This window comes from Pleurodeles waltl, chromosome 7, assembly GCF_031143425.1.
Source record: "Pleurodeles waltl isolate 20211129_DDA chromosome 7, aPleWal1.hap1.20221129, whole genome shotgun sequence".
Lineage (NCBI taxonomy): Eukaryota > Metazoa > Chordata > Amphibia > Caudata > Salamandridae > Pleurodeles > Pleurodeles waltl.
In genome coordinates this window covers 677,000,375-677,026,020 of record NC_090446.1, presented here as the reverse complement: position 1 = coordinate 677,026,020, position 25,646 = coordinate 677,000,375, and the positions used below count along the sequence as shown (strand labels likewise).

Genomic DNA, 25,646 nt, shown 5'->3' with positions numbered 1-25,646 from the left:
CATTTCTCAAATAGACGTCTTTTTTACACACTCTCTTATATTTGGAAGGAAAAAATGTAGAGAAAGATAAGGGGCAATAACACTTGTTTTGCTATTCTGTGTTCCCCCAAGTCTCCCGATAAAAATGATACCTCACTTGTGTGGGTAGGCCTAGTGCCCGCGACAGGAAATGCCCCAAAACACAACATGGACACATCCTATTTTTTTTATAGAAAACACAGCTGTTTTTTCCAAAGTGCCTACCTGTAGATTTTGGCCTCTAGCTCAGCCGGCACATAGGGAAACCTACCAAACCTGTGCATTTCTGAAAACTAGAGACCTAGGGGAATCCAAGGAGGGGTGACTTGCGGGGCTCGGACCAGGTTCTGTTACCCAGAATCCTTTGCAAACCTCAAAAAGTGGCTAAAAAAACAAGTTTTCCTCACATTTCGGTGACAGAAAGTTCTGGAATCTGAGAGGAGCCACAAATTTCCTTCCACCCGGCGTTCCCCCAAGTCTCCCGATAAAAATGATACCTCACTTGTGTGGGTAGGCCTAGCGCCCGCGACAGGAAACGCCCCAAAGCGCAACGTGGACACATCAAAATTTTTGGAAGAAAACAGAGGTGTTTTTTGAGAAGTGCCTACCTGTAGATTTTGGCCTGTAGCTCAGCCGGCACCTAGGGAAACCTACCAAACCTGTGCATTTCTGAAAACTAGAGACCTAGGGCAATCCAAGGAGGGGTGACTCGCGGGGCTCGGACCAGGTTCTGTTACCCAGAATCCTTTGCAAACCTCAAAAAGTGGCTAAAAAAACAAGTTTTCCTCAGATTTCGGTGACAGAAAGTTCTGGAATCTGAGAGGAGCCACAAATTTCCTTCCACCCGGCGTTCCCCCAAGTCTCCCGATAAAAATGATACCTCACTTGTGTGGGTAGGCCTAGCGCCCGCGACCGGAAACGCCCCAAAGCGCAACGTGGACACATCAACATTTTTGGAAGAAAACAGAGGTGTTTTTTGAGAAGTGCCTACCTGTAGATTTTGGCCTCTAGCTCAGCCGGCACCTAGGGAAACCTACCAAACCTGTGCATTTCTGAAAACTAGAGACCTAGGGCAATCCAAGGAGGGGTGACTCGCGGGGCTCGGACCAGGTTCTGTTACCCAGAATCCTTTGCAAACCTCAAAAAGTGGCTAAAAAAACAAGTTTTCCTCAGATTTCGGTGACAGAAAGTTCTGGAATCTGAGAGGGGCCACAAATTTCCTTCCACCCGGCGTTCCCCCAAGTCTCCCGATAAAAATGATACCTCACTTGTGTGGGTAGGCCTAGCGCCCGCGACAGGAAACGCCCCAAAGCGCAACGTGGACACATCAAAATCTTTGGAAGAAAACAGAGGTGTTTTTTGAGAAGTGCCTACCTGTAGATTTTGGCCTCTAGCTCAGCCGGCACCTAGGGAAACCTACCAAACCTGTGCATTTCTGAAAACTAGAGACCTAGGGCAATCCAAGGAGGGGTGACTCGCGGGGCTCGGACCAGGTTCTGTTACCCACAATCCTTTGCAAACCTCAAAAAGTGGCTAAAAAAACAAGTTTTCCTCACATTTCGGTGACAGAAAGTTCTGGAATCTGAGAGGAGCCACAAATTTCCTTCCACCCGGCGTTCCCCTAAGTCTCCCGATAAAAATGATACCTCACTTGTGTGGGTAGGCCTAGCGCCCGCGACAGGAAATGCCCCAAAACAGCACGTGGACACATCACATTTTTTCATAGAAAACAGTGCCTACCTGTGGATTTTGGCCTCTAGCTCAGCCGGCACCTGGGGAAACCTAGCAAACCAGCACATTTTTGTAAACTAGAAACCCAGGGGAATCCAAGATGAGGTGACTTGTGGGGCTCGGACCAGGTTCTGTTACCCAGAATCCTTTGCAAACCTCAAAATGTGGCTAAAATACCACGTTTTCCACACATTTCGGTGACAGAAAGTTCTGGAATCTGAGGGGAGCCACAAATTTCCTTCCACCCAGCGTTCCCCCAAGTCTCCCGATAAATATGATACCTCACTTGTGTGGTTAGGCCTGGTGCCTGCGACAGGAATAGATCACACAACGGTCAATGTTGGTCCTTACGTGAGGCAGCTGTTGACCCTGGGGTGATCCATTCCTGACACAGGCACTAGGTGTAGGCACTCAAGTGGGGTAGTGTTTTTATCAGGACAGGTGAGGAGTCACTGGGTGGTAGGAATGTTGTGGATCCCAGCATATTCCTGTAGTTTGTGTGACAGAAATGCGAGAAAAATAGAGTTTTTTCTCAACATTTCAGCTTTGCAGGGTATTCTGGGTAAGAAAACTTTGGGGAATCCACACAAGTCACACCTCTGTGGACTCCCCCGAATGTCTAGTTTCCAGAAATGTTTGGGTTTAGTGTGTTTCTCTATATGGCCGCCGAATCCAGGACCAAAAACACAGGTGCCTGCCTTACAAAACCAGTTTGTTTTGCCATAGACAATTTTGATGTCTCCACAATATGATTTGGGTGGTGGAATTTGGGGCTGAACTAAATTGGTGAGCTCCCAAGAGAGCACTCTCTCTCTGCTTGCCGCCGCATTCACCTGCTCTCTGGGTTGGCCTAACCCACTATTACCCAGTTGCACGAACAGCTTGCGAAGGGACAGCAGGACTGTCCTCATCACCTCCCTCATAATGTACTGGAAGAGGAGTTTTCGAATGGGACTCCTCTGACTGAAAAATCACTCCCAGAGTCTGCGCCATTGTCCTATCCCTCAGATGCTGTCTCAGTATCTGATGTCTCAGTCTCTGATCCTATGTCAGAGCGGTCCTCTATAACCCGAGTGCAGGCAGCAGTCATCCATCAAGATGCCATCTCTGCTATTGGCTAAACTGTTGCTCTAAAACACTAGCCTACGTAGACAGTCACAAAATCGATGGTGTGTGTGAGATACGTGCAACAGTAGAGGCCACCTTACCTGCGCTTCTTCCCTCAATCAGCACGTACTTTCAAGACACTCAAAAAACACCTTGTCACATACCATTCGTCACAGTCTTTAGCACCTCCTGCGCCCAGTCCAACAATCATTATTGGTGCTCCCACTCCCTCCTCCTCGGATTCCCTCATTACCACCCAGCAAAAGTGCCCTTCATCTCTCCATAGACTTTACTAATGTACTCAGCTATTTACATAAAATACAGATGTGCTCTTTGCAGTAGGCATATAAACCTTCTGCGCTTCTTTATGGCACTAAAACTGCCACTAGACAAGTCGGACCCTTTTCCCCCCAGGGAAACCACACACATATTGACAAAAGTGATGTATATATGACAGCCAACCACCTGAAACTCAACTCAAGCAAAACCGAAATAATCCTCTTTGGCCCTCACCCAAAAAACCTGGGACCCCCCATGGTGGCCCACCACGCTAGGCCCTGCACCCACCCCCGCCAACTACGCACGCAACCTCAGCATCATCCTAGACTCCTCCCTCTCTATGACCCAACAAATCAACGCTCTTACCTCCTCATGCTTCAACAAACTCCGTATACTGAAAAACATTAAAATGGATCCCCACAGAGACCAGAAAAACTGTCACTCACGCACTCATCAGCAGCAGGCTTGATTACAGAAACGCCCTCTACGCCGGCACCACTCTAAAACTCAAGTGCAAACTACACGCATCCAGAACTCAGCAGCACGACTCATCCTCGACCTCCACCGACACGAACACATCTCTCCACACCTCAAATCCCTCCACTGGCTCCCCATTGACAAAAGGATCACCTTCAAGATCCTCATCCTCGCACACAAATCACTCCACAACACAGGCCCTGCCTACCTCAACGAGAGTCACCTTCCACACCCCCACACGAAACGTCCGTTCAGCTGACCTCTCTCTCGCCTCTGACCCCCGCATCAAACACACCACCACCGGGGGCAGATCCTTCTCCTACATTGCACCCAAAACATGGAACGCACTCACAACCCACATTCGCAAGACCCAAAACCTACTTCTTTTCAGGAAGGGCCTCAAAACCTGGCTTTTTGAACAGTGAACCTCCTAGCCCCTTTCCCTCCCCCCCGTCCCCCCCCCCCCCCCAGCGCCTTGAGACCCTCACAGGTGAGTAGCGCGCTTTATAAATCTCTTTGATACAGATCTACCTATATATATATATATATATATATATATATATATATATATATATAAATATATATCTACATAGATATATCTATAGATATATCCATGTACCTAGATATATCTATCTACATAGATATATATATATACATATATATTTTTTTAGTTGTTGTATGGTTTCCTTGGGGGCCAAAATGGCACCCAGGGAAACCCTACAACATCTAAAAAAAAAAATTGCCCCCACAGGGGGTCACCCTGCCCACGGACGACCCCCTGTCATTTCATTTTTTTTTTTTTTTTTTGAAAAAAAAAAAAAAAATCCCCTGGGGGGGGGGGGGGGGGGGCGCGATCGCGCCCCCCCCCCCTCCCCAGGGGGCACCTACCTTTTTATTTTTTTAGGAAAATTATCCGGGGGGGGGGGGTGGCCCGTTTTCCGGGGGGGGGGCTGCCCCCCAAAAGTGAAATCCCTGGTGTCTAGTGTGGTTTCCTGGCCCCCGATCGCAGCTGTGCTGCGATCGGGGGCCAGGAAACCGTTTCAGAAGGCCTCATAAGAAAGGGGAGACTCTCCCCTTTCTTACGAGGCCTTCTGAAACTGTTTCTGGCCCCCGATCGCAGCACAGCTGCGATCGGGGGCCAGAAACAGTTTCAGAAGGCCTCGTAAGAAAGGGGAGAGTCTCCCCTTTCTTACGAGGCCTTTTCAAAATGTTTCCTGACCCCCCCCCGATCGCGGCTGTGCTGCGATCGGGGGAGCCAGGAAACCTGAAAGTGTTTCCTGGCCCCCGATCGCAGCACAGCTGCGACCGGGGGCCAGGAAACACTTTCAGGAAGGCCTCGTAAGAAAGGGGAGAGTCTCCCCTTTCTTACGAGGCCTTCCCGAACGTGAAAAACGCCGTTTTCCCCCATGAAAGCAGGAAGCGGCCGCAAGGCTGCTTCCTGCTTTCATGGGGAAAACACCTTTGCAACGTCAGCGCGCCTCGCGGCGCGCTGACGTCACAAAGGGGCGGGTGGGGGGCGGGGGGAGACACGGTAGCTTCCGTGTCTCCCGGGGGGGGAAAAAAAATAAAAAATAAATCCTCGCACCAGGGAGGGTGTGTGGGCGTCGGCCAGTGGCCGACGCCCGCATTTAAGAGGTTAATGGTACCCTCTGCCCATGCCTGCTGGACAAGACCTGCTTTAAAGTCTGAAAGACCTTGTTTCATCCACCATACCGTGTGTAATCTTCCAAGTCATCTGCTTCAAGGACACTTCTAGGACCAACTGATGCCGCTCCCTTTGACAGTTTGTCAGGATAGAGGGAAAAATAGGTACAGGTATTAGAAAATACCACGATGGCTGCAGCATCACAGAGAACGATTCTTTCGACCTCTAGATTAGTCTCAACACTGGATCCAGTCTACAGCTGAAATAACATTGCAAATGGTTGCCAAATCTGGACACACATAAATCATTTTTGCATGAACCCCATCTCTATATCAGAGTTGAATTCAGTTGCTCACATCCTGAATGGACCTGGAGTTCCAGTCTCCCACCAAGTTCTGTAAACCCATCAGACACTCGACTATAACAAAGATCTGACACTCCAGGCAAAAGTCCTTCCAGTTCATATACCTTTTCTATTTAATTAATCGCGTTGTGTCAAATATTACTTACACATCATGCATAGCAGCTATGCAGGTAGCATTTGAGAGTGCTTGTATTGTCGCGTAGGCTCTCATTATTCTAATGAGACAACTGGATTTTGAGTGGCAGAATCGCCCGCGGCATAGGAGACTGAGTCTTACCCACTGCAGGTGACACCTGTCTCTCCAGTCCGGGTTTTGCTCCGGCCAGCTAGCAGTGCCTTATCCCTACCCGAGGACATGGATGACTGGGCAGCCGAACGCATGACATAATTGGTTTCTCAAGGAAGCTTTGGTCACTCAGGTCCCATCGTTTCTCTCAGTTACCTTAGTCTCATATATAGAATGACAGAGGAAGTATATGTTTCAATAATGATTTTAATAAAACAACTGCATCTTAGATAGCAAAGCATGAGCTGCAATAACCAGGACGACACAGCGTGACAGTATTAAAATTGTGACGAGGAGAGTGAAGCATAAAAATAATGCTATCATACTGTCACTACGGTCAATAGACTAACTCCTACCTAGGCTATGATAGAGCACCGCGTGTTAAGCTCTAGTTCTGCCCTTCAGGTTCCCCTGGGAAGACATCATCCCCCATACCTGAGCAAAGGCCTGTAGTCTGTGTTAGCATCTGTAGGAAAGCATTCGGCAATCAGCATACAGTCGTGGTTCTCTGGCTGGAATCTCCCTCTAACGTGTAAAGGACAGGGAAGTGTTTTTATAATAACACAGCTGATGTTCTGACGAAATGTCCCTACGTAAGGATGTCTGTTTTCTACGAATATTGGAGACTAAACTTATACCACGTTCACTGGCAAAGTACCGTGCTGCAGCCTTGGAAGAAGCACAGAGTGATCAAGAATGTCTTGTTTGAGAACAGAGTGCGGGCCTAGGCAAAAACAGTTAGATAAATAGAAAATAAAACAAGATCGTAAAAGTGGCTACTTTAACAATAATAAAATAAAGCCGAATAAAATATATCTAGGCTAAAGTGCACAGCGGCTTGGCCTATTGTGTTAAAATAATGTGCGTGGAGCTATAGCTAAAATGGCTACACAACAGTATTAGTGAACTTAAATATCAAAAGAAGTTGCAGTCAAGCATTTTGAAATAGCTTTATAGTGATACATTAATTACATAGCTGCTGTATCATTGTACAAAGTGGAGAAATCTCATCTCTCTAATTCTTAATGCAATATTGATAAAGTGCCATATTTAAGATCAGCCACTTAAACAAAACTACTATTTCCGCGATGATTCAAACGGAGAGGAGATCGGTGCTTAGAAGCGAAATAATCAGTTAGTGGTATAGATTGTAAGAATGGGCATTTAAACGCTCTTAATGTAAATGGTTGTTTAAAGGGATGACATGGGGAGGGAGTAATATCCATTCTCGTGAAGGGAGTGGGGGGCAGTCAGCCTTTAAGACTAGGCCTAGCCAGTTGACACACCTGACTGCAGACATGCCCATTGTCTGGAGGATAGAACAAGACACATGTTTTTTTGTCGGTGATCTGATCAGACAGCCCCAAACATTCAATGTGGCGATCCATTTCTTTTTTAGTCTATCTTCCTCCTGTGAAATTATCTGGTTCCCAACCCCCCCACCAGAGACTGGCTTCTAACTCAATCAACACATCTTTGGTATATTTAACTGTTAGACCTGCCATCCTTGGTTTAGTCTCCCCTGTGTTTTTGCCCCTGCTTCCTATGTTGTGACTGTGTGCTGGACTTAGTTTTTGCTGGTTTTTGGTACTCTTGGCACTTAGTGCTAAAGTGCAAGTGCTCTCTGTGAGAACAATATTTGTAATTGGCTTATCCATGATTGGCATAGTTGATTTATTGGTATGTTCCTAGGAAAGTGCACTAGAGGTGCCCAGGGCCTGCAAATCAAATGCCACTAGTGAGCCTGCAGAACTGATTGTGCCACCCACATGAGTAGCCCTGTAAACATGGCTCGGACCTGCCACTGCAGTGTCTGTGTGTGCAGTTTTAAACTGACAATTTGCCCTGGCAAGTGTACCCACTTGCCAGGCCCAAACCTTCCCTTATTTATTTATTTGTATTTTTAAAAAAAAATTTTTTTTTACATGTAAGGCACCCCTCAGGTAGGCCGTAGGTAGCCCCGTGGGCAGGGTGCAGTGTATGTTAAAGGTGGGACATGTACTGAAGCGTTTTACATGTCCTGACAGTGAAATCCTGCCAAATTTGGTTTTCACTGTTGCAAGGCCTATCTCTCTCATCATTTAACACGAGGTCTGCCTTTTATCTTTTAAGTTTCCCATTGGTAGCAGATAGAGATATGGAGTTTGTGGTCTCTGAACTTGCAATTTAAAAAAACACATTTTGGTAAAGGTGTTTTTATTTTTTTTAATTTTTTTAAGATTGTGAGTTTGAAAATGCCACTTTTAGAAAGTGGGCATTTTCTTGCTTGACCATTTTGTGCCCATGCCTCCTTGTGTATTCTACATCTGTCAGGCTGACAGTTTGGCTGTTGTGAATTCCCTCTAGACAGTGACACAAAGGGAAATGGGGTGTAGTCTGCATATCCTGATTAGACTCCTGGACTAGAGTGGGGAGGGAGGAGCCGACACTTACACCAAAAAGGGCTTTGCCTGTCCTCACACAATGCAGTCTCCAACCCCCTAGTGTGTGTCTGTGGCCAGGCCTGGGCAAGGCAGGATCTTGTCAACAACAGAGACTTTCCTTTTAAGTTTGCCTACTTCAAAGACAGAAAGGAGTGTATTTAGTGGACCCAAAACCCCAGACTTTTAGAACAGGTCTGGATCAAGAGGAACCTCTGCCAAGTAGAAGAGCTGAAATACTGCCCCTTTGCTGTGTGTGCTTTGATACGTTGGCCTGGAGTTGCTGCTTCTGCCTTAGAGAGGACAAAGACTGGACTTTGCTGTGTATCCTGCTTGAGAAGATTCTCCATGGGCATGGACTGAGTTTACCTCCTGTTAAGAAGTCTCAGGGACAGCAAAATCTTCACCTACCAGCCTATAGGTTCACTTGCTGTGGACTCTAACTCGCCAGGTGGTACCTAATCAGTTTCTGGGCCCTTGGGAGTGAAAGCTGGTGAAAAAACAAAGTGCACCAACTACGACTGACATGCGGACTGATGCGGCTGCCGGATCCCGTGACGACGCCTGGAACTGAAACTGTGGTCCCCACTGGAGTGCGGCAACCCCGCAGGCCCGACGCTGTCTCGATGAAGTCCATGACACCGTGTGTCCCAAAGTGCCATGTCACCGATGTCCATGACACCCTACTCTGTCGAAAGTGTAAAGCACCAATGCCGCCTTATCTCCACTGCTCCGCAGCAGGGACCCGACGGCTCGCACAGACTCCACTGCTCCGTAGCCCTGGAACAGACGCTGCACAATGTTTTGATCGCTGACTCCGTGCACCGGCTTGTTTGCTCATTTTCCAAGGTACTGTACCTGCGGGGGTCCGTGCGACTCTGTAACTGGCGCCATTGGTGTCGGATTGTTGGAAATGATGCTGTACTATCTCCAAATTGAAGCATCTGTGTTTCTAAGCGCTATATTGAAGTTTAATCTTTGAAAATGCATAACTTTGCTTGTGTATGTTGGAATTTTGGCATTTCGGTCTTGTTTTACTGAGATAAATTGGCTATTTTTCTAAAGTGGTGTGAAGTCCTTTTGTGGTGTTTTCACTGTGTTACTGTGTGTGATTGTACAAATACTTTACACATTGCCTCTGAGATAAGAATGACTGCTTGTGCCAAGCTACCCAAGGGGGTGAGCAAGGGTTATCATAGACTTGTTTCTCCCTTGCCCCGACTAGAGTGAGAGTCCCTGCTTGGACAGAGTGCATACTGACTGCCAACCAGAGACCCCATTTCGAACACTTACTATTGCACAGCCATTCCAGACCTCCATATGATGCAGCCACTGCTAGCTCTCTGTCCTGATCTCTTGTGACGGTCAGCAGCTCAGAGTGTCTCACTCCACTTCTGAAGTGGGATTCTTTGAGTCTCAGGAGCGTCTTGTAGTGGAGGGGACATGGAAAAATAGCTGTGGATGTGACAAAAGAAGTCCCACAGTTCTGGTCATCTGTTTAAGGGAAAGCCTGTATGTCCAGTAGGCCTTCCTCAGATTTATTAATCTTCTTTTTTTTATTTTTTATCTGAGCTGTGTTTTTTTTTTTTTTTTGTTTTTTTTTTCTTCTCTACCAGAATTATATTGCCTGTAAACCCCCTGGAATGTATCATTATCTTGCAAATGCTTCTGTTCCTTGCCATCTCTGCCACTTCAGTATGTATGAGAATTAACTCCTGTTCTGAGAGCCTCAGAGGTTTGGATTTTGATATTTACACCGGGGTACCATAAAACTGCGTGAAAAGTCTGAACACTCTCTGGTACCAAAAGACCCTCTGCTATGTCTATTGATTTTCTTTGCAAAAATCTGCCACCCAACTTTACAAAGGGGAGGAAAAAGTATAATCTGTACCTGAAAATCCTCTTGGGACATTCGCACTCCCAATGAAGCCACCCCTGCCTAATGCATATTTCTGGATGGTATGGTCCTAAATTGTCTTCCAGTGTGCTAACCTTTGTTTCATCTACGTTACTCTCCTTGGGGACTTTGTTGAGTGGTGGGGCCGGAACAGCATCTACTGCCTCTTTCTGCCCTGGAACAAAAACAAAAACACACACAAAACATTCTCTCCTCCATCCCCCCCCCCCCCCCCCCCCCCCCCCCACCACCACCTCCTTCACAGAGCTGTAAAAGTTGCCACAGGCTTATCTGCCTCCTTTATGAAAGGGTCTCGGAAGAGGAACTCATGCAAAATGGGACCTGCTTCTCATGTATATTATTCAACCAACTCATCCCATCCATTCTGGGATGCATCCATCAACAGGACAGTGTTAACATTCCCCGGCATGCAGATAGCTCTCTGGGCCCATCTGGAAACAGTTTTAGGAGTTGAAGGAAGTTTGAAGAGTTAGCCTATTCTGCCACATCTAGGATTGTCTATAAGGACCCAACCATCCAAAAGCTTATCTTGAGAGGCCCCCCAACCATTAGTAATTTTCTGTCACGGTTCTTGAATCTTTGATATATTTCTCCAGGAAAGTACATAATTTGGTTTGTGCCTGGGTAGACTTGTCCTCTAGAGTATGACACTCTGCCTTCAAGCTGTCCCTAATTAATCTCTTTATATTTAGAAGCTGTCATCTTTTTCTTTATCACATTGGACATAGGTGTAACTCACGCGATCTCCATGAATGCAAATGTTTTGATTTGAAGATCGAGTTTGGCTATCATTCACCCCTCAGCTGGAGGAGGTCCAGGACGCCAGATAACACTGCACCTCTGGTTCCTCATTGGAGATAATCCCATCATCCTTACTATTCTCACCTCCTGTGGGCGTTCCCTCCACGGGGACAACTAGGTTGTCATTTTCCACAGTGTTTTTAGCCTCTTGAGTGGATGATACTGGTTTGAGCATACATACACTGTTGCGGAAAGTCTCCCTTCGCTTACCAAACTCTTCCAGATGCCCTGTATAATTGTTTTTGTTTTGGGGAGCCTTCTTAATCTGAAATTCCCTAGCAGACAGTCAGATGGTGCCTATCCTTGCGTGGTCATAAAATGAGCAGTGCGTCTGCTAATCCTGCACAGCGTCACTGGTTGATTAGATTCAACAACATGGAGTCCCCATTCAACTTGGGCTCGAGTTTCCCAGAGGTGGGGCCCTGCTGCATCTAACAAGACAGATTTTGTTATCTCTGCTAAAAGTGAGCTTGAAAAATAACACTACAGTGATTGAACAAATTGGCCATGCTTACAAAGCACAATGGCATGCACTTCAGTGCTCAGCAGCCAAGAAAGAGGAGGGGAGTCTGCGGATAGGCTTATCGTGGACAGACACATGTGATTGTGAACCATGTTGAAACATTGCTAGCTTTTCCCTTTAATTCTAGGAAATGTAGCTTTGTTAGCTGCAAATAAGTGAACTTGGCAACAGCTACTGAATAATTAAGTGAAGGAAGGTGATGCATAATCCTCATATGATTGGTCGTTGGAGAAAGCATTCTTCAACACTCACCGAGTATGTTTTTAATTAGTATTTTATATCCTTGAAATGCAGAGATTGTGGGTTTTGTTTTGGGAGAATTTAAAACTTTATTTTAACAATTATTTTGTTTAGTTTTTCCTAAAACTGGTGCCTAATGACAGCCAAAGAAAACTTTGAATAGTTTTAAGGAAGAAGATTCCCTGTATAAGTCCTGCAGACACAATCAGTACTCAATGGATAGGGTGAACCATAGTTAATTTCTTGGTTTCTTTATTATTATTTTATATTTTTTAAGCCCTTGCAAAATCAGTAAGCATTACATGTTCTTCCTGGTGGGAACGATTGTGGAGTGAAATTCTACAACTTGATCCTTTTGAAGTTCGGCCCTTTTTTCATACACTCTAGTGTTAAAGTTGGCAAAAACATGGATACATACTAGAGATGACCTTTCCGTTTAGTGTTTCATATTGTTATTGTGTATACTTGTGTTATGTCATTAAGTAATGACAGATCTATATTATCTAATAAGATTGTTCATGCATGGTGAGCAAAGAGAGTGATTACCTTGAGGAAGTGTATTTTGAGGGGGCTTGCCATAATCATGAAAATTTGAAGTGCAATACAGTTAAAGTTTGTTAAATTCCCATAAACCATCTTTGAGTGAGTGGCACCTATTCCTTTGTAATATACATTTCTCCTATTTGTCATCTCAGTCTGCTTTCTAGATTTCATTGTATTTGTGTTAGCTCATTGAAAAGTGGTCTCTTCATTTTTCTATGTATGATGCTCTTAGTTTTGCCAGTCGTTCTCCTTTAACTTCTTGAAACTCAGGTCAGTCAACAATAGAAGTTGTTGTTGCTTTGTCAGCAGTTGGTCACCTTTGGATTTTCCTTAACCAAATCTGACTAATGTTACTTGATAACTACTGGCAGTGGTTGAGGCAAAATTTATAATGCATGAGTGGTTGGTGGTACTCTCTGACCTGCTAGAAATGTCTGAGGGTTCTCTATGTGGTAGGGTCCTTTCTAATAAAGGCTGGAGCTTGTATATTGTTTTTGTTTCTAAATGTGTGAATGTTGCTTTTAAATAGAATCCTGTTTCGGTTTTACTTTCACTTGTGCTGGGAAATATTCTATATAAAGTCAATAATGCCTTTTATTCTAAGTATGCAATACATGTACGCAAGATCACTAATTTAAAGCACATAATATCCCTTTTGAGTGCTGTTCTTTATGTAAATGATAAGAACATAAACTATTTCCAATTTGAGACAAATGATTGTTGGGTCTGTCTTCCGGTTAAAATATATGTACTTTGTATTATTACCGTTTATAACTAATGATATTCCGGTATGCCTACTTTATTTACTGATTTACACACTTAATTTATGATTTTCGTACCATTCTTGCCCTTTCAGCGACATTTGATCATGTGAAGTCAATTGAAAAGAAAAATGTACCATCCAATGAAAAACTGAAAGGTGTGATGATGGCATGAGTCATTTGGGTGATATTCCATTCAATTGAGTTTGCTGCATTTTTTTTATAGAGAACTAATCTTTTTGTGAGTACTCCTATATGTTGGAGGGAAAGAGGCACTCTTGTGAATCAAAATTGCTGAATCTTCAGCATTGTAATAAAACAGTCTTTAATGGTTTTATATATTGACTTTTGAGCCTTAAGTCCAGTCCATTTTATCTTTGATTTCTAGAAATTGATGGCATCAATGGAATATGCAGTGACAACATAAAAATGAAGTGCATGATAATCTAGTTTGATTTTTGCCAGAATAAGGGAACATCTAGTGTGGAGTATATATGTTTAGATTGTGTAAAAGTATGTCTGTTTTTATTGTTAAAGATGTTGAACTGCAGTCAGTCTGATGTAAGATATAAGGCATTCAAAAGATCTGTTTAAAACAAAGGATGTTTTGTGCTTTTTTACGCTCATGTACTATGTTCAGTTCCATAATGCTCGATTTTGACAGGTTATGTATCTTGACGGTGAGTTTTCTTTAGTATTCATTGTTTTATTGTTTCGGGTATTAATATACACAATAAGTAGAAATTGGGTGACAACCTGTCCCGGGATACTCAAGCTCACTTCTGCATTGATCAGTCAGATGTCTTCTTCAACAGCCTTCAGCAGTAATAATTGTGCACAGGACCCCACAGAATTTCAGTGAACAACCCCCTACTTTCTAACTGTGGCCAGCTTGAAACCTCTCTGTTCAGCAAACTCTCCCTTCCTCACTTGTTCTGAAATTCACTGACAGCTGGGTGGACAAAAAGACCCCCCACCCCTATCATTTGTCTGCAGTGTGACTGCAAAATCAATCATAGCCCAGTCCTGCCTCACCCCAATTCCTCTCAGTCGCCTTTCACATTTTTTGCTGTTTTCAAAAGATCATTCACACAATTTAGGTTCCAGAAGATGTGCTTGTTTGTTCCCTTTAGTGCTAATCTGACTATTGAAAAAGGACAGTAGTGAAAGTAAAGGGTGGGGTTGTGAATAATTTACACTAGTATGATGTATTGATTCTTTAAGATGATGCAGTGCATACAAAATATCTCACTTTATATCTCTCACTGCAGATAAATCAGTGTAAGATGAGTTATGGTGCTAAGTAGCATATTGCAATCGTGTGATTAGAATGAAATATGCTGAATTGCAAGCTAGAATAAATTGTTCGAATGAGATGGGAATTGAGAGAGTTGAACTGATCGATTTAACAAAATAGCTATAGTATAATAATTTAATGTTATCCTCCTAGCGGTTAGTGCAATAGTCAGGTGACAGAATAGAGATTTATTTTGGGAAATACAAAAAGTGACCAGTCAAAGCACCTTTGATTTATTATGAAATCTAATGGCCAGATACTGTACATTATACACATTTTGAATTAACATCAGCCCATATTACTAAAATGTCTTAGTCCCAGCCAGCCCACATACAAATTGTGAGTAAATACCAACAAGACTCGCATAATCTCTTATATGTGAATGTTGCAGCATGAGTGTTATGTCTTGATGAGATAAAAATAAGTCAGTGTGTGAAGTATTGTATATACTATTTGCACCTTGAGCAGCTGCTATCCAAATTCTATGGTATCTTGTTCAGTGTGTCTGTTTGGAGTCCAGTATATTAGAAATAGCTCATATTAAGAGAAGCATGTGTTTTTTTTTATTTTTATTTTTTTAAACCAGTTAGAGTAATTAGAATGTCATATCTGTCGTCATGTACAGAAGGAGTTATCTGTAGGAGTATGAAAACAATCGATCGCTCGTATGAGAGATCTGAGGTCTGTATCAGCGACTCATTACAGAAAAAAGGATGGGGAACCCTATTGGCTTGAATTCATTATAAAGGTGGCATTGGTATAAAATGGATTAACCTGTATGAACAGTGTATCCACAGATTGTTGAGAGTGATAAAACATTTAGATTAAGGTTCAGGTTCTGGGATTAAAACATATAGATATAAATGTAGATAATTGAAGAGGTTGAAGGATCACAGCCAGCCAGGGAAACAAATCTGGATGCCAAAGGAGTTGCAAAGAAATGAAATATCCAGAAAAGTAGTGACTCAAACAAATGGACCCACCAAACAACAAAAATATATTTCTGCTAGAGTGTGTGTGTGTGTGTGTGTGTGTGTGTGTGTGTGTGTGTATTTAAGGAGAGAGAGAGAGCATTTGTTTGCTTATGAAAAGTTGATTGATAACTTGTCACATTATATCACTGTCTTTTAATAACATACTTTCTGATTAGGAAAAGGGTATGACTTGTTTGTTTCATCTGTACTCTGTTCCCTTAAAACATCTTGCAGGTTTCCTAGCTTGACAATATAGCTGATTTCTTGAGCTGATATTCTTTAGAGTTTAATTCTCTTGTGAGCAGTGGCCCTTTAACATTGATAGCGGATTAAAATCCCAAAGTAGGCTTTCCTAAAATATTTGAAAAACATGGTCTTTAGCTGTCGGCACTTAAATCCATTAGGAGACGAGAATGTGGACTGAAGGAAATGAGGATAGTCCTTTTAGGGTAGTAGTACAAGTGGGAGGATGTGGCATTGGGGAAGGATGGCAGGAGGAGGGGCAAGGATCTGGAGTAGGTAAAGCAACTACAGGAAAGCTGCCTTCTCTGCATGGTTACCCTAGACATTTCACCTTATGCCGGAGTCAATATTTTTGCTGGGTTTAAAATTCTGTGCACTTTACCCCTGCTAACCAGAAGTAGTAGTAAAGTGATTGTGCTCTCCCTTTAAACAATGTAAAATTGTCTTAAGTGTGAACTTGCCAATAAATCCCTAGACTGTTGTACAAAGTGTTTTCAGGACCTGTGAGTTAAATTTCACTAGTGGTTTGCAGCATCTTTTGTTCCATCCACGACAATGCAAACATAATTTCAGGCCTTCCTGTGTGGCATGCCTATGACCGTGTTAAAACTGCAATTTGACAGGTCAAAAACTACCTTTTTAAATATTAATAAGTCACCCCTATGTAGTTCTTGTTGCCCACATGGAAGTTAGCATGGTATTTAAAAGTAAGATGTAATATTTTCATGTTCACATATCCAAAGCTGTTTTCACAGTGGCAGGCCTAGCTGTCTTATGTAGAAAACTAGACTACTGATTAAAATCCTAACACTGTATTTTAAGAATGGGATTAGTTAGAAAATTAAACAGCTATTTTAAATAGGTTATACATTCCAATTCAGTGGTGGTGATGGATTTTGAATACATTTTAAGGAAACATACATTTTAGAGTTACCTTTTTACCACCCTAAACGTCCTGAAGGCTAAATTTGCATCTGCTCTCCAACTCCTTACAGCTAGTAATTAGCATTTGAGAAGGTGTGAAATGGCCCACAGTAGCATAAAATAGGCTGACCTGAGTAAGCAGAGAAGACTCCTATGAACCTCAAGGAATATCAGGGTGGGGGTAATTGGCATCATCCTCTTTGTCTTTACAGTGGCAAATCCTGTTGGGGTGCCAAATCCTGCTTGAGAGGTCTGCTTGGTTTACATAGAACACTGGGGCCGGACTTGAAAGATAGAAAACAGGATGTCGAAACCATTCTTGTGTATTCACTGTCTGGTTGCTCGAAAACCCTAATTTTGCTCTACAACTCTTCTTTTTCTGGGTCTTTTCGGGTACAGTGGCTGCTTCAAACTGAATATTGGTGTTAGGTGTTGGATGACATTAGGATTATCATAACGCACACCTTTAGGATTAACATAATACACTCCCCCTACCCACACAGCCCTCCAAGCTCAAGTTTAGGGTGGCCAAAGACTTTTGTCATCATGAAAATGCCCAAAGTGGGTAGGGTTGGTCCAGAAACCTTTAGCCCATTTATTAGGGCATGTCCAGAAGTTACGTCCACCTCTGAGCTGGTTCCAGGCATAAATGTAACTTCTCCAGGCACCCACTTCAGATCCCTGTGGACCTGAGGAAGAACAGGAAGGACTGTACCTGCTGCTGTGACCTGAGATGAGCTCTGACTGATTGGACCTGCTCCCTCTTGTACGCTGGGCAAAGACATGGTCTCCAAGGATAAGACTGACCTCTTGTTGAAGCTACAGGGATACACCAACTAGAAATGGCCTTTCATGCAAAAGCCCAGCTGATAAGTGGCAACTTGACCTGAACTGGACTCTGCTCTGAGTGCCTACCCTGAAGTCCTGGGAAGCTGGGGAGGCTTTAGAAGTATCCTTTGGTTGTGGATTGAATGGAAAAGCCTTAGGTCATGTCTACCATGACCACTGAATATCATTGGCACTTTATGCTTCTTGGCACTAATCTTACCTGAAACTTTAAAAAGTCACATCTCTGGTTCCCCTTATTGGATGTCTGTCATTTTGGTGTACTTTTGTTTGTTACATTTTACTTTTTAATAGCTTTTTTTTATTGTTATTGTTTTGCCTTTTGACTTCATTGCTGTTTTTGCTACTGCATAAATAATTTACACACTGCCCTAACCTAAGCCTGTCTGCAGTACAGCTACCAGGAGGTTGAACTCAAGTCAATGTAGTAACTTTGAGAGTTAATGCTGAGAGTTAATGGGGGTTATGGGTGACAGCCTTTACTTTTTCAGGGTGAGGAGATGAAAATCCTGATTTATCTAAAATTGACTTTATATTTTGTGCGCATTGCTCTTCGGAACCAAGGATTCACAAGTGATTTCAGAATTGTAGTTTTCATTTATGAATACAACTCTAGTCTATTTTAACTCATTGCAAGCACAGATCTTTGCAATTCTAACCTTAATACATTGGTGAGGGTTAGAATATGAAGAAGGGTGAGAAATATCTCTCATAAAATCTGATGCTGGATTTGTTTTATAAGCTGCAGCCTGTGCTAGAATTTGTACTTTTCTGGCGTTTAGTCAGTACTAAAGAATAATGAAAGCCTATATGATAATGGTGCATCTCCGTTTCAGTTGCCGGTGGGTTTTAACTGATAAGATTTGATCCCGGTTGGGCCATGATATGACTAAGGGGGTCATTCCGACCCCGGCGGGCGTCGGGCACCGCCTGCCGGGTGGAAACCGCCCAAACACCGCACCGTGGTCAAATGACCGCGGCTGTGATTCCAACTTTCCCGCTGGGTCGGCGGGCGATCTCAAGAAGATCGCCCGCCGGCCCAGCGGGAAAGCCCCTGCAAAGAGGAAGCCGGCTCCGAATGGAGCCGGTGGATTTGCAGGGGTGCGACGGGTGCAGTGGCACCCGAAAATCACTATGGGGCCCTGTTAGGGGGGCCCCCTGCACTGCCCATGCCAATGGCATGGGCAGTGCAGGGGCCCCCAGGGGCCCCACGACACCCGTTCCCCGCCATCCTGTTCCTGGCGGTAAAAAACCGCCAGGAACAGGATGGCGGGAAGGGGGTCAGAATCCCCATGGCGGCTCTGCAAGCAGCGCCGCCATGGAGGATTCCCTGGGCCAGGGGTAAACTGGCGGGAAACCGCCGGTTCCCCTTTCTGACTGCGGCTTTAACCGCCGCGGTCAGAATGGCCCAGGAAGCACCGCCAGCCTGTTGGCGGTGCTTCCGTGGTCGTTGACCCTGACGGTCGGTGACCGCCAGGGTCAGAATGACCCCCTAAGTCCTTGTTCCTTGTTTCTTGATAATCAAGGAACCATCTAAGCATTTTCAGGAACGGTGGACTAAATTATTCCATGTCACCCACTGTTTCAGGGCGTTGTGGCTTCTCACTTCGTAGGCAATTCTTCAGCAGATTTGTGAACCTTGTCACCAGAGACTTTGCACTCTGCTAAGGTACTGTATTGTAGATTTACTGAAAACACTTCTTTTCAGCTGATTGGCGCGCATTGCTGCCTATGAACAGAAGGGAAGGTGAACTTTGTGTTAGTCAGCCTACTTGCTAAAAAGATGTTTGTTAGAGTGGCAGCAAGCATTTGAATGATACACGTCTGGAGTGCGCACTATGTGTTTGCTGTGTTTCTGTATAGATATTTTTGTAATGGTGGCTCTTTGGAATGTAGTCCCTAGGGAAGCTGTGCGAAGGCAAATCCTTGTTACCGCGGTAACAAGTTCGTGCGGCAGCAATACACTGAACACAGTGGTAATGGGTTACATTTAGCCATAATTCATGTATGTCTGACAACTAGCAACTACAAAAAACAGAACAGGAACCTCAACATATGCCAGGGGAAACCAAAGTACCGCAGAACAGTTGAAACTGAACGTTGTTTTGCACATAGAATGAATACTGCTATGGAATGAGTATCCTGGGCCTTGAAACAACTTGTACCCAGCAGACATCTGTCGGAACTAATTGCTGGTATTCAAACTCACTGACCATCCAGCCATTAGTCGAACAATCACTAGGAACTCCATCCCAGCAGAAGTAATCACCAAAGTGGCTAGACTGATAGAAGTGAGTGAGTTTTTCTCTGGTGATATTTAGATCACTAGGGCAGCTTGGTTACAACAACCTGCTTAACTCCTTGGTGTCTTCTTGCTGCTTCATATGAAACTGTGAGTGCACACATTAAGAATGAGAGAGGAATCTGCAGTGCATAGTGAAACACTAAAAAGAAGTTTGTAATGTGTTATGACAATTTTTAGAATCAGTTTGCAAATCTGATTTGAAAAGGGCTGTACCTCAGGATAAGCAGTAACATACTCCCTTTCCTGTAATGAAGTATAGCGTCCAAAAAAAAAAAAGAAATGCCATAAGCATCTCCTCTGTGCTGTTCTCTTTCTATTTTAGAAACAAATAGATCATAGAAAGGAAAATCTGTAATGACGCTCTGTTGAGTGCCTTTCACATCGAGTGCTACCCCCAGTGTAAGTCATTATGACGTGAAACAATTGAGGGGCTACCTCATTTTCTTATTTCAGGTGACTAGAGATGTCAAAACTAGGCCTGGGTGATATTTCAGTGTCTCTGGCGTAGTTTGCTTGTTTCCTAAAATGTTCTCTTTTTAAGCCATTGCATCGTCTAGCATAATTACTGTGTTTGCACCAACATAACAGCATGGGAACAACTGAAACAACCAAAACGTAAGTGGCAGTTTTATTTTAGCCACAAGGATGCATTTCTCAGTAAAATATAGCTCTAAATTGTGGATTTGCATTTCATGTAATTACACAAATTTCACACGAGCGTAGTCACAACCTGACTGTAATAAGATGTTTATACCAGGATGGCATATTTTCATGTATAATAATAGCTATGTTCTTCTGTGTTGGTCTTCCAATGAGCAAAATTTTAGTTCTAGAAGTGAATGAAGTGAGCAATTATTTAATTTAAAAAAATCACAGTTCTTGCATTTTCTAGTTCAACTTGATTGTTGTCCACCTGTTCAGTGTTTGTTTAGTGTACGACTCATAACTGCATTGAGGGAATCCTGTATGAACGTCTCTGGAGGGGGCACAGCTAATATGAAAATGTTTACTATGGACGCTTATTGTGATTGAGATGGGGTTAACATATATCGGACGGGGCTCCCAGAATAGTTCGCAGCTAAAAATGCAGTATTTTGCAACAACATATGCACAGCATTCTTGTAGTTTAGGGTGTATTGTAAACCCTTCTCCGGCTCCTGCTTTTTGGCCTTTCACACCTCAGCTTGCTTACATGCCTCCATCTGCAAGTATCAAGTACAAAATTTGGTCTCCTGCAGCCCAACCCTGGAATAGTTGACAAGGTTTGTTCTTGTTTCTTTTTATTAGATGTGATGCTGACCCAAATGCTTTGGCGAACTATGTGGTAGCACTTGTGAAGAAGGACAAATCTGAACAGGACCTGAGAGCGTTCTGTGTTGATCAGTTGGATGTCTTTTTGCAACAAGGTATGCTGCCAGATCACTACTTATTTAATGTATAATACAATGCTTGTTTGAGCATAGGCTATTATAAGCTACTGGAAGTCATCCATGATGCATATTCCATCGTTTTATTGTCACTTGTGCTAGTTATTGCTTTTAACTAATAAAACTGTAACAGCAAGGGAAACTGGGCACGTTAACAGTGTTAAGGAAAACATAGGATCCTATTGTATTAAGCTCTAGGCATTTTATGTGGAAGTTGCATATCTTGATGTATTTAATAAAAAAAAAAAAGTGTATGCATGCTTAATGTAAATGTCATTGCTCTTGAGATGTTAAGTTTTCAAATTATTTTACAATACAACATAAAGATCCCTTTTTTGTTCCAGCAACGAATGGTTTTGTAGATAAGCTTTTTGAAGGCCTTTATACAAAGGACTACCTTAAGGCTCCAGAGCAACCAAAACCTGAAATACAGCTTTCAGAGCAGGAAAACAGAGAAATCCAAGAAGAACAATTGGAAAATGAGCTACTGTCTGCTCCAGCATCCACTCTGGTAATGTCTAAAATGTAAATTTGTAATGCTTTTGAACATTTGTTTTGTTCTTCAGGTGGTGGTTTTATTTCTTAACGTCATCATTACTTGTAGTTCAAAATTGAATATCGAAAAATTACCATGTCTAAATCACCAATGGCCTGCTACTTCAGTGTAGGTTCTTGCCTTTCTGCCCCCATTGGAGGCCTGCACAACCTATTGCAAGATTCTTGCCTCCCTGACAAGTATCTTTGAGACGCAAATGCGTGGTGGATGCACTTGAATTACATCTGAAGGCTGAGAGCACTACCAAGTTTACGCAGCTCACTTGGAATTCTGTTTCTTTTCAGAATTAGACCAAAACTGAAGGATTGTTTCAGGCAATCAAGAGAAAATTGTTCTGGTTTGTGCGTTAGGAACATTTCTCTTTTCCTGCTTGGGGCCACCATGCCCTGCATGACTATTGTGTGTAGGAAAAATCTGTGGCAGATTCCCCAGCCTACAAAAAGGGCCAGGTGTATACCATTAAGACTATCTGCACTTCGACAGGTGGGCTGCTGGGTCAAGGTGTTTCAACGGCCTAGCCAGCCGAGTCTCTCCCATTGTATTTTGTTACAGGCATTGTTTTTGATTTACTAACCCTGTGTGGGGCAATTTAGCACCTGTCGTCAAAGGCTACATGTTACACAGTGTGGATGTGTGGTATGAAGAGTGTTGTCTTCAATTTGAGCCTATGTAGAAAGTCTTTCCATGTCATGTATGATGACCACCAAGCTGCGGTTATCGTGTTATGGGATGCAGCATTGGTAGTGTTATGGACAAAGAAATGTGTGAAATTGATGCATGTTTTGACATATGGGTTATCCTGGCAGCTCTGATTAGGTTTGCAGGCCCCTTTATTGTATTTGCAGTTCAGGGGCATGGAATTCCTATAAGCCTGATACCCAGGATATATCATTCATGGTCAAGGGCAACAAGTTTTATATTTATTTTGTCCTTGGCAACTAGGCCCAACCCGCTGTTGCACAAACCCTTTGGCTGCCTGTTTAACTGTACCTCATTATGGATCAGAGAAGTGCGTTGTCTACAGTAAAGGTAACATTTGTGTCCATATGTTCATGCTGTTCGAACTTGTATTCATGGTTCATTTATGCAAAGTCTTTATTATTAGGCTGTGTGTGCGCCTAAGAAAATGTAAGTTCGGACAGCCCTACTGATAGTAGTTTCAGTATAAAAATAATTACACACATTTTCAAAGTTGAACAACATGAAGCTATGTATAATGCTCCCAGAATGCTCTACAATTAGATGCATATATTTGCAGAAGCTTGAAAGCAGTATTGAGGATTCTTTGATTTCAAAATCAAAACATAATTTTAAAAAATGCAATGAGGAAAAAAAAATTGTAAAGCTACTGTGAACTTTTAAGTACCATTCCTTTGAAACATCATTTAGTAACGTGTGTTGATGCATGCTACTATTGCTAAAAAATACATCCATAATGGAAAAATCAGCTAATGGGAAACATGAAAATAAACAACCATTGTCAAAGTCAATAGGATTGACATTGGTGGCCAGCCTTTTGGTTTTGACATGGTTTTTGTAAAAATTTGTTGTGGAAACTCCCGGGCCCTCACTATTATAACAAACACTGGCAAAAGTATTTTTTGGTTCCAAAAAAAGCACACGTTGCCACAGTAGTTCCTGGCATTTAACAGAACTACTTTGTGCGCCGATATGCTCCTTCTGAAAGAGCACAATGCTGTCACTCGTAATGAAGCTAGCCAATAGACCTAGAGAGAGGGACAGAACTCTAATAAAAAAAAAAAAAAACGGTCTTGGGTAACATCAGACCTAATTAGGGGCCCAATTCTTAAAGGAAGTCACAAAAGTGCACCAATGGTATATGTCCTTGCATTAGTACAGATTTAAGACTCCTGAATTACCAAGAATTTAAAGAAGTGGGCTGGGAAATGGTACTCCTAGAAAATATTTGTGAACTACATTTAACTCTCAGAAAATATTTGTGAACTACATTTTAGCTCAAGACAAATATATATGTCTAGAGTGGGTTATGGTGGAAAAAGAATATTTGCTTGTATTCAAACCCTACTATAGTATGAGCCTTGGCATAATCAGAGAGGCTATTAGGAGAACCCTTACATAATGAGATTGCTTCCATAATGTGTTACTGCACTGCATGGACCAAAGGGACAAGTGGGTCTTGTTTCAGGACAAGTAGAGTTATGAAGCAACCTATCCCATGGACAAGTAGATATTTTCTTAAATTCCACACCCCTTCAGTTAATCTTTTATGTTCTCCATCTAATTTCGTGTGCTGACTGGCAGGAAGTTTGTCTGCTCTGTGATCTTATGCATTCAGAAGATGGAGGTAACACATTGATAAAGTGAGGGTGAATCAGAGATCTGCTTGAATACACCGTTACAGTCCCCTTTTATAAACTACCATTATGAGATGTCATATGTATGTGTTATTGTCTGCCTTCTTTTTACTGTAGGATGTCAGTGCTGAGTATGTATATTTGTAGCCTGCTGGGTAAAGTATACGAGTTCTCCGTTGAGCAGCAGCTTGTTCGTCCCAGCAAATTTGTCTAGTTAGTGTTGATTAGCTATTTAAGTGTGCTTCAATCTGTGTCCTTGTCTTGGTAGCAAGGATCTTTTTATACATTGTCTGCCCCATTCACAATGAGAAATTGGGTAACAAATTGGTATATACTTATATAGTGACATGAATTATATCGCTTTGATACTGAGAGGACCATGATAAAGACTAGATTAACTGTGACTATAGGCAGAAGAGTTAGACGTGGTTTACTATGTCTGTGAAGGATGTGGCACGGTTATGGTTTGTATCCCATGTCATTAGGACGGGGGCATCTTTAGGTGCAGAGTGTTGAAGTTGTAGCTATTATAAACCTGCCCTTACTTCAAGGTCATTGAGAGGTTCTGCTGGAGGGAGCCACCTGCTATTAATGCAAAGATAATGACTATTAGATAGGTTTAATTGATAGGGAATTGAGTTTATTTTGAAATTCTACATATTAGTAAAGCCTGACCTGAAATGTTTTCTGTAGTTCCCCAGGCCCTGTTTCCGAAGTGGTAAGACATGTTTAAATGAGTGAGATTTCAAATTTCTAAAGTGAAGAATGCATGGTATTTCCAGCTTCCATACCATCACATTAACTATCTGTAATTAGTCTTGAAGGAAAAGGTAGAAAGCCTTAAATTAGGCTAATATAAACCGTTTCAGTGAAAAAGATGGGAATAAAAGGACTAGCCTGCCAACTTAAACAACATAGTCAACTAAGCAGTGTGAATATAGAAACCTTGCATGATCTATGCATAAAAGCTGGATATGGAAGCACAGATCAAATGGGTCTGGCCATCCCTACCATATTCAATATCTCCATGTTCGTGCTATTATTTATTACCAAATAGCTCAGCTTAGAGGAGAGCAGTGAAGATAACAAACCTGTGCAAAGGGCAGGCCAAGGTAAAGGTCGCAGTCTCCTTCAAAGGTCACGATTGAAGTAATGATTGTTTTTAGTATAGATCGGCAAAGCATAACATAATCCTGCAGGATAACCTATCCTACAGAAGAAGAATGATACACTAGCATGCCTCCAATGTTAATGAGCAGATTATGGATTGTGATTCACTTCCTGTAACCCATAGTTGTAAAAGAGCTGCTTGGAGCATTAGAAAACGGACAGTAGGTAGGCATCTGAAAGGGGCTCGGAAACCAAACAAATGGTTGTCCAGGAGCTCTGCCTGTTTCTCCCTAATTACTATTGCGCATTATGTGTGTGGTGAATTCTGAGTGCCTGTAATTACTGGTATCGTATGGTAGCACCCCCACAGTCCAATGCAATTATGTGTTAAACCTGGGAGTTAAATTAGCAGAATTGAGCTTGGTATTTCCTATTCTGAGAGTATTAACACACAAAATTCAGGGGAGGAAGGGTATTAAAGGTAGAAGGGTCTTGGTTAGCAGTGGTCAACATTA

At 42.8% G+C, this 25,646-nt stretch overlaps 1 protein-coding gene across 3 annotated transcripts in view; it reads left to right on the top strand.

The window, feature by feature from the left end:
• RBM27 (RNA binding motif protein 27) overlaps nt 1-25,646 on the top strand; it is a 622,061-nt gene that overhangs the window by 12,128 nt on the left and 584,287 nt on the right. For all 3 annotated transcript variants that reach the window (XM_069244680.1, XM_069244679.1, XM_069244678.1), the window contains exons 2-3: nt 20,990-21,108; nt 21,474-21,640. In XM_069244680.1, coding sequence (XP_069100781.1) covers nt 20,990-21,108; nt 21,474-21,640 — 286 coding nt within the window. The remainder of the gene's footprint in view (nt 1-20,989; nt 21,109-21,473; nt 21,641-25,646) is intronic.